Here is a 10,208-nt window from a genome sequence, read left to right as displayed (position 1 = left end):
CTCAAGTTTGAGATCTTCTCTATTTCAAGCTTTGTAATCTCTTGTGGTTAAATAAGAAATTATTTGTGTGGCTCCCGTGGACGTAGGCAAGTTTGCCGAACCACGTATATCTGTTGTCTCGTCTACTTTACTTTTGTTTTATATGTGTATTCGTTATTGGTTGTATTGGTTAGTTTGAGTTTGGCTTAAACTCGAGCTAGGATTGTTTTTCTCTCAGAATTAATTTAGCTTCCGCAGCAGTGTGGGCGTCTCGCGCTCCCTACAAATATAAACAAGTTCTATCAAAAAGCACAACATCCGTCCATCCTTAAGAATATTAACAAAAAAATAGAACCATAAGATAACAAACAATTAAGTAAATAATAAGTAACCCATTAACATTAAGGCTGCCTATTAGAGCTTTACGCTGAAAGGGTACAGATGTTCTGAATAACATTATACAAGCCTAGATTATGCTTTCTACAAGGATGGAGTAGGATCATAAGAGATTGAGCTTGTATTGCGCAGGACTCCACCGCAAATGGGATTGCCTTATTCATACTTGTCCAACCTGCCGTTGGTCTCACCATTTAATTCGCAAGATTTCCATTGTTCCCTCAGCTGTGCAAGATGGCATATAAATGGTTTCAGAGGAAATAAAGAAAATAAATGGCTCTATGAAATGAAGAAAATGGCCTACACGCGTTAAATATTCATCTCTTTTGCTCCAAGAAAAAGGAAATTAGCAACTGTTGCTTCTGAGGATTGTCTTACTACACTATGTCCATGTTAGACTCTTAAAGCAAAAGGGAAGAAAACAAGAAAAAAAAATGCATTATCTTTATTTACATTTCTACAAGAAAATTTTGGGTGTTACGATGCTCTCGAACAAAAGAGGAGAGGGCAGGGGAATGATTATAGTAATCCCAAAGGGAAGGAGTGGAAAGGGAGGGGATGTGATAAACTAATTGTGTTGGACAGACAACTTGGGGAAAGGAGGGGTGCCCTATAATTTGTGTTTGTTTAGATTAGAGAATAGGAAGTGAGGAAATTTGCTTCTTTTTATCCCTCCTGACCATTCTCTTCACATGCTAAAAAATATAAATAAATATAATTTTAGGATAGTTAGCACTGTGACCTTTCCAATTTCTCCCCTCCTCTCTTCAAGAAAAATATCCAAACTCACCCTAAAGGTTGTAGAATTAGTAAAACAAAAATAGAACGCATGGAATGCATTTTCAATAAAATTTAAAAAAAAGAGCAAAAAGCCTATAGCATACATATTAATATCAAGAAATACCTAAAAGTATTCATTTTCATTATTTAGAATCAATCATTCGTTGTGATGGTGAGACTAAGGATGATGTTGCTCATCGAATTAAATCAAGATGGTTAAAATAGAGAAATGCTTCGGGTTTTATGTGATCATAGAATACACAACTAAAGAAAAAATTCTATAGAACAGTCAGAAAACCAATAATGCTTTATGAATCAACATGTTGGGCAATTAAAAATAATATGTGCAAAAAATGAGTGTAGCGGAATTGAGGATTTTATGATGGTCCTCTGGGTATACATACTAAAAGATATATAAGAAATGAGTGCATTTGTAGTAAATTAGAGGTTTCTCCTGTTGAGGATAAAATGAGAGACAATCGACTAAGGTGGTTTGGTTATGTACAAGGAGACTTTTTAGCGCACCGATTAGAAAAATGGATAAAACTATAGTTAATGGGGTAATAATCATTAACTTATCAGAGAAGATATCCTAAATTGGAACATAGTGAAAGAATAGGATTCATATAGCTACCTGCAAAATTTTGAGATAAATGTATTATTGTTGTTATCGTACAATGTTCTGGCATGGTAATTCATAATGGAAAGCAGATACTCTAAAAGTGAAATATCTCTTACATAATTTCCATAATGCTAAACCATAATATAGCAAACGAGGTGATATGAACCGAGTATAAACTACTTAAATTCTAATTTTGTTTATTTGTTCAAATCAGCCGACATCTTGGATTTAACGTTACAAGGAATAGAGGCGGTAGAATTACCTTGGCGAGATGTTCTTTCTGATATCGAAAACCCTGCAAATGACCGGTTAGAGATGTTAGTCTATATACTCCCACACAGACCGTAGCATTAGCAAACTTTCAATAAATCATCAAACCTTATCGGTGCCGTATATGTAATCACAATAGGTGAAGACTGAAGCGAAGTTACTCTGGCTTTGTCCTCCTACATAGTGATGGTAGTCATGGTACTCTGCACCTCCATAAAACGGAATGAATTTTGTAGGAGTTTGGGGGAAGTCATATCTGTTCAATAACAAAATATCAGAAGAAAATAAAAGAAACCCCATATAGCATTAATTATTGCTAATATACTTATCAACATTGGTTACTCCACCTAAATTGGTGCAAACTTAATTGAGACTGTTTGAGAAAATGTCCCTGCAAGAAGTGGCAACCTTTTGCAGCTTCTTATGAGTGACATTCAATGCCTATGTATATCTGATCTCCTGAACACGAGCTTATAAGGAGGTCTACTCCTTTAAAAAAAAATTGAGTGGTTAATGATAAGGTTTGCATTGCATCATCTATAATTTCACCTCGGCTTGCACCCTATGCATGTAAACCTCTGTAATGATTTTATTTATGATCGTCTATAAGAGGGAAGCAAGCAGATACGACTGTCCACAGACATATCTGAATCCGTCAGGAAACGGATATGGATACTATATCTATGTATATATATGGTAGGATACAGATATCTAAGTAAATATGATCGGCTAAGTATCAGCATAAAAGATACGCGTTGATAAGATAATTGAAACTTTTTTAACCGTGGGATTAATGGATTTGTTGTCAACCTTGATGATCCAAAGTCTAATCTTAGATTTTTCAGATATGTCAAAAATATCGATGGAAAGCTATTTTGAGAAATTTATTATATTTAAACATCTTTTAATAACATGGGCTACAATCATATATGTGTTCCTCATATTCATTTTGTATCAGTATATATTTTCTCTTACTGATCAATATCCATATTTGATTTTGGGGGTATACGGATTATGAGTTTTCCTGGCCAAAGACAACAATAATTGTTCTAAAAAATCAAGATAATGTGTATATATGATAACATAATATCCTGTGTGGGTAAAGTTCCTAGCACAATCAGAGTTCAGCTTTTCATAGTTATAGTCCTGTCAAGGCCTTATCAAGATCACAAAAAACTAAAACTTATTTCCTATACTTCTGCTTCTATTAAGAATCACAAGGAACTTAAATTTAGATTATTCACAAGAAAGATTATACGCGCGAGAAAGATAATGTCAAAATACGCACAAGAAAAGGATAATACTAACGTTTGCTCGTGTGATACTTATAAGCTTTTCTGTTATTTCATTTAATTATTACTAAGAAAATGGGGATATTTAGCCACGCTGTTCATCAAAAAACAATTTGTGCCTTTAAGATTTCAACATTTTCCCTCTCCGTAGAAAAGCGAGTTTTTTTGAACCAAAAATTGAAAGTCCACTGTTAACTAAACTCTCTAGGCAAATTAGTATTTTACCTAAAATAAGTCCACATCACTATCCTATATCATGCACGCAAGTGAAATATATGGCCTCGAACTGAGCAAAGAACATTACCAGGTGTGCATGCTAGTAAATATATCTTATAATTTAAACTGAATACAGTCATAAAGAATAAATAAGATTTTTTTTTTAATTCATACCCGCAATGTGTCTCAATTGCCTCAACATGTCGGATGACCATCCAAAGCCAGAATGTGACGATGTGGCCTGGGGCAATGGCAGGACCAAGAAATGCTGGTATGCCGAGGATGAGGACTTCGGCCCAGTGAGCATAAGGTGCAGCAAACCCAATAGGAGCGGTGAACTCATGGTGGACATGGTGAATCAAATCGTATCCCCATTTACAATGAAGCATCCGATGGATCCAGTAGTTGAAGTAGTCCTCAACCAAGAAATATACAGCTAGCTGTGACAAAACTTCCCACGCTGATGGAAGCGGTAGGCTAGTCCTTATTCCTACTGCCTGGTAGGATTGTAGTCGGAAATGTTAGAAAATCTTCGAGCAGCTTCAAGGACCTATCAGCTTCAGAAAGGCTAATCTATACTCGATAAATTTCAGACATTGGATAAATTTTAACAATTAACTTGAAGAAACTTCTATCCTCAAAACTTTATCAGTGCCGAGAATTCATGTGTTGTCAAATTAAAATGCGTACATATCATCGCAATTGCTAAATCACACGAGTCACCACAATCCCCATGTCCAAAACTAAAGTGGATGAAATCATGTTGCTTCAATAATATGGAAATGTTTCAATCTTAAACATTTGGTTGCTTTTGCTGTATTATTGAGGAAAAAAAACTTAATGTATATATACAGATGTATGGATGAAAGATGCCACCCATGCAAGAGGTGAGGAGGTCTCGAATCCATGATAAATATTACTTGGTCTCTTGCAATTGTAGCGGCAATGGCTATTTAAGATGCAAATAATTCCACCCTAAAATTCATAATGGTGCTATTAGTTTGAGTTTGGAAGTTAGGAAGGATTCTCAGACAACAAAAAATCAAGGTAAAAGAACAATGCTTGTTCTAGATTTTTTTTGAAAAAAATTGAATAGGTTATATATGATTCATTTGCTTCTTGTTAATGTGGATTTAGAAAGAAAATCAGTTATTTACTACCCTGTGCTAAAACTCCCTTAAATTTTGAAGGAATCAACCCCTCCAACAACTCTTTCAAAGAACAAAGGAGGGCAATAAAATTTGAAGGAATCAACCCCTCCAGCAACTCTTTCAAAGTACAAAGCAGGGTATCGGTATTAGATTTGTTTAACATGCAATTCCAAATTGAAATTTGGCCAATTTGATCATTAAAATTTCGGTAACATCTGTTTCATTTTTCCTACTTTGACACCAATTTCGCACTAAATCCTTCTACCAACATTTTTTTGTTCAGTTCATTCTTGAAGGGGCAAAAACATTTTCAAGAAAAGTTAAAACCATTTTCAAGTTTAGGGGAAAATTATTTTATAGTCTTTTCCGCCGATCTGGGCCGTACAACTCCTGTAGATTTGTAATCGTCCAAATATATGGACAAATTTTCAAAACCAACCCTTTTAGCATTTTATTTGCAAAAAACGACCTATTTTGAAAATAATTACAAAAACCGACCTGTTTTCAGCCCAGCGCTGAAAACAGGTCGGTTTTTGTAAAAAAGTCTCCGAGATCGGTTCTCTGGGAATGTTTGACTGTAACTCCACGGGAGTTGAACTCCCGTGGAGTTTTAAGCAAAATTAAGCTTCACGGGAGTTCAACTCCCGTGAAGTTTAATTTCTCGATAAACTTCACGGGAGTTGAACTCCCGTGATGTTTCGGAGACTTTTTTACAAAAACCGACCTGTTTTCAGCGGTGGGCTGAAAACAGGTCGGTTTTTGTAATTATTTTCAAAATAGGTCGTTTTTTGCAAATAAAATACTAAAAGGGTTGGTTTTGAAAATTTGTCCCCAAATATATAAGTGGTCTAGCTTTGTCCTTAAACAAACATAAAAAACATGGATAGCGTTAACTATTCTGCAAACTCTGTGTTGCTTCCAGACTATAAAAAACAAAAGTTTAAGGCTCTTTCCTCTGAATGTATATTACCAAAATTTATGAGTGGTCATGGACCTCATATTTTTTTTATTTTTGTAGTACAAAATAAGTATACTTTTTATCTTATAGGTGTCACTATTCAAAAAACGTGTGCTAGCACGGGGCCAAGTCAGGCTTGACAGGACTCCATTTGTTTGAAATAACAAACAGGCCTTTTTGCAATTAAATTCAAAGCCACAAATAAACATGCTTGCATTATGTGTTGCTCCGCAGAATCTAAATCTAAACTGAACAGAACATCATAGTGTAGAAACGGCCATAACATTGGAGAAGATCAGGAAATTTAATGCAGACAGATATTCGGGTGCTTGCTGGTCGACCGCGAGTTTTGGCGCGGTCGACCGCAAACGTGCACGACTACAGGGTGTTTTTCGAATTTTCTAGCTGGTCGACCGCGGCGTCAAATGCGAACGACTACGGACCCTGTAATGCATTTTTTTATTTATGTCGTTATATCCGGTCGACCGCGACGATTTCGGCCGTCGACCGCCAGTCGGGTTTGCACCTGATTGTGGTTTCCTAATTGTTATTGTAGGCTGTCTAAAAATCAAAATAGATAGCTGATCCCCCATCAAACACCGATGATAGAGGTTACAATCTGACGACTTCCAGAAGGCTATAATTCGAAGACTTTCACGTAGATCGATGAAGGTTATAATCTGACGATCTTCACAACAACCGATGAAATATCTAGTTCAACAGCCTTCACAATCAACATCGGGAGTTACAATCTGACAACTCTCATATTTTCGAGCAACCAAGGCGAAGATCATTCAACAATGGTCTTTACAACACTCTACAGAAGAGGCTACAAGTCAACTAGCCCCTTCTAAACGCGGAAGTCATCTCCGTGTTCCAATTCTTGAAACGCAGGCAACCCCCGCGTTTTAATTCCTGAAACGCAGGCGACCCCCGCGTTTCCAAGCTTCAACAAGCAAAACGCAGGCGACCCCCGCGTTTCCAATCCTCAGCAAACCAAACGCGGGTGGCCCTCGTGTTTTTCGACATCCAGCGGGTGCCCAACTCCGTGTCTCCAGCCTAAAACGCGGAGTTAGGGTCCTGAACGCCAACTTCGGCGTTGTTTGACTCATTCAACATGAGCTGAACGGTTCTAAAACCGTTTTTTACGATTTGGGGGTGGTTACACCCCACTTAGGAGTGATTTAAGGGGCGGTTACACCCCCTTAATCCTCTATAAAAATGAGAAAGCTCAACTGAGTTAAGGGTGGGAACTTCTTGGCTTCCTTCCGGCTGGGTTTTTGGATCTTGGACTTGGCAGCGAAGAGGAGATCTTCGGCTTGGCAGCGAGGGGGAGATCGACGTTCATCCTTCAGCAACGTTTGACAATAGAGAGCTTTCATCCTTGGCTATAAACCAATTTCGGTTAAATCAACTCTTTCATAGAGTTTCAAACTCGTCCAGAGTTATCAACTCGTCCAGAGTTCTAAAACTTGTTTTGCAAATTCTCCACAACGTCAAATCGTGAGGAGAAAACTACGCTCCAGTAAATCAAGACGTTCAGATCATCAACGGAGAGCAAATTCGACGCAAGCATTCGAAGGAGGAACTCCATCGCTACCGATAAGAACCCAGTTTTAAATAAATGGGAGAATCCAGATTAATTCTCTTCTCTTTTGTAATCGGAATCCAATTGTAATTGAGGTCAAAGGAATACAAATCAAATTTTTCTTTCATTTTTTTTACTACGAAATTTTCCAACCAACAGTTATTTGATATAAAGAGCAACCATGTTTTTAGGGTTTCGTTGGAGCAGTCAAGGGGGGATTGTTTTGGGGTTATTGGAGCACGGAAAAGATAGATCTTTCTGAGCTATTGGTTAGAGTTATTATTTGAGAGATTGAGAGCTTTGTTGGTGAGATTAGTTGGTTTGTTTTGAGTGATTTGTAATCTTAGTTTGTACTCTCTTTCTCTAGTAGTAAAAACACATCTCCTTCTTGCCTTGTGGATGTAGGCAATTTGCCGAATCACGTAAAATTGGTTTGTTTGTGTTTGTGTTGTTATTTTGGATTGTTTGGCTTTCTCTTTCGGCAATGGTATTTGTTCTTGGCACCACATCGGTTTGGTCGTTGCGCACAACACATAGGATAAGAAATGGTTCGTGCATGTTGTCCAGTAACATATTTTATGTTATATTTAAAATCTGACGACAAACCACTCTTTATATTTGAGAAGCTTACCCTAAAAAACTCGTATATTTTCAAATCTTATGATATTAATTGATAATCTGCTAAAATAGCCAAAGTTGAAAAGTTCTTTTATATTTTCCTTTTTAATACAAGATCCCAAGTAGCTTAAATTTGTTTAGATAGCCAAGTCTTAATATTTTAACGTTAGGCTCCCAAAGTTTTAAGTCATTTAAAAATAAGGTATCTGAAATGTGTAAAACTATAGAACTTAGTTGAGTGCTGAAAGTGGAAGGAAGACATAAAACATTGTACTTCTCCTTAAAGTCTTTGCTAAAAGTGGAAAGAAGACGTAAAAACATTTTACTTCAGGGATGTTAAATGGGTGGGCAAAGGTTACAAACGACCGGGTCATAAATAGGCAGGCTGATTTTACGCATTTGACCATTTAGCAATTGCCAAATGGGTGGGTTTTTGCTCGCATATTTAATAAGTGGGCCGTTCATTTGCCCATTTAACTATAATAATGCTGTATACATAAACTTTTAAAGGTCTTTTAGCAAACTTTAAGGGGCTCTTTGAAAAATTTCAAAGGCTCTTTGTAAGCTTTTGGGGGGCTTTTTGCAAATTTTTGGGGGCTATTGCAACTTTTAGTGCTTGTTTGCAAACTTTTGGAGGGCACTTTGCAAATTTTTGGGGGTTTTACAAACTTTTGAGGCATTTTTTGTAACTTTTATGGTGCATTTTGCAAGCTTTTTGGGGCTTTAAGCAAACTTTTAGGCTGCTATGTGTAATATACAAATTCTACGCTGTTTGTAAGTTTTGATTTTTTTTTTCTAAAGATGTTTTGTGAGGAATTTTTATTTTTAGGATATTCATTCTATTTTTTGAAATTTCCATACTACTTTTTACATTTTTGACATTTTCAGGTGTTATGTATTGATCACAAACATTTTACTATTTGTAAGTTTTGATACTTTTACGGTGGTTGTTGAAAATTTTGGATTTTAAGTCTTTAAGAGCGTTTTCTATAGAAATCACCTTGAAAGTTTTGAAACTGCAAAGGATACCCTTAATTTCAAAATTTTCAGTGTCCACCCTTAAAATATCAGTACTTATAAACTGTAGAAAATCTAAAAATCACACAAAACACTGAAAGTTTTGAATTTTGCAGAAAACACCCAAAAGTTTTGAAAATTGTGAAAAAACACTTAAATTCAAAATTTTTAAAAAGCATTCTTAACATATCAAAACTTACAAACATTATAAAAATTAATAAATTACATATAGCACCTGAAAGGTTCAATTTTTGTAGAAAAAAACCTCAAAGTTTGGACAATTTTTGAATTTATGGGTTTTTTTAATATTTAAAACTTTTAGGGTGTTTTACACAAATTAGAAATTGTTAGGTTCTTTGTGCGATTTGTAATTTTTTTGCAGTTTGTAATTTTTTACGCTTTAAGGGTGGTCGTTGAAATTTTTGAATTATAAGAGTGTTTTTTGCAACTTTTAAAAATTTTAGGGTGTTTTCTACAAATTTTAATAATTTTCAGGGGCTATGTGTAATTTAAAAATCTTTTCCTATTTGTAAATTTTGATAGTTTATAGGTTTGTTTTGAAAATTTTAAATTTCAAGGGTATTTTATGCAATTTTCTAACTTTTATGGTGTTTTTTCAAAATTCAGAACCTTCAAGTGCTGCGTAATTTATAGATTTTTATATTGTTTGTGAGTTTTGATATATTGAGTATGTTTTTTCTAAAATTTTGAATTTAAGGGAGTTTTAGTTTTTTTTTTAATTTTTAGTGTTTTCTATAAAATTTAAAACTTTCAGATGCTATGTGCAGTTAACAGATTTTGTATAGTGTGTAAGTTTTGATATTTAAGATTGTTTATTGAACAATTTTAACTTTAAGGGTTTTTTTGCAATTTCTAAAAGTTGAAGGGTGTTTTCTGCATATTTTAAAACTTTTGGTGATGTGTATACTTTATAGACTTTATACTGTTTATAATTTTTGAATTTTTAATGAAGTTTTTGTTGTTTTGAAATTTCGAAGGTGTATGGCCAAATGTGTATGAATTTAAAGTTGGGCAAATGGGCGGTCCTCCATCCACCAATTTAGTGCCTATTTATTGCTAATGACAATGGAACATGCCTATTTAAGGCCCGTTTAGCTAAATAGGTGGGTGTAGACGGGCCAATTAGTGGGCCGGCATAATTGGCAATTTGGCATGCATAATTGGCAATTGGGCATGGGCAAATGCCATCCCTTTTCTTGAAGATTTTTTAGTCCTTATCCTCCCTCCCTCCCCCAATCATTTTGCAGGTGGACAGTAAGAAAAACAAAAGTTACAAAAAAACAAAGAAGCAAAGTTGATA

General features: G+C 35.3%; 1 protein-coding gene across 1 annotated transcript in view; it reads right to left on the bottom strand.

Moving 5' to 3' along the window:
- Window positions 331–10,208, bottom strand: part of LOC109837083 (methylsterol monooxygenase 1-2-like) — a 14,533-nt gene continuing 4,655 nt past the window's right edge. Inside the window, exons 2-5 of the mRNA XM_020405169.1 lie at window positions 3,730–4,052; window positions 2,156–2,303; window positions 2,040–2,072; window positions 331–600 (exon numbers count right to left, since the gene is read on the bottom strand). Coding sequence (XP_020260758.1) covers window positions 532–600; window positions 2,040–2,072; window positions 2,156–2,303; window positions 3,730–4,052 — 573 coding nt within the window. The 3' untranslated portion in view covers window positions 331–531. The remainder of the gene's footprint in view (window positions 601–2,039; window positions 2,073–2,155; window positions 2,304–3,729; window positions 4,053–10,208) is intronic.

The sequence above is a fragment of the Asparagus officinalis genome, chromosome 4 (genome assembly GCF_001876935.1).
Source record: "Asparagus officinalis chromosome 4, Aspof.V1, whole genome shotgun sequence".
NCBI lineage: Eukaryota > Viridiplantae > Streptophyta > Magnoliopsida > Asparagales > Asparagaceae > Asparagus > Asparagus officinalis.
Note: the sequence above shows the minus strand (reverse complement) of the source record. Positions and strands in the feature narration are given on the sequence as shown.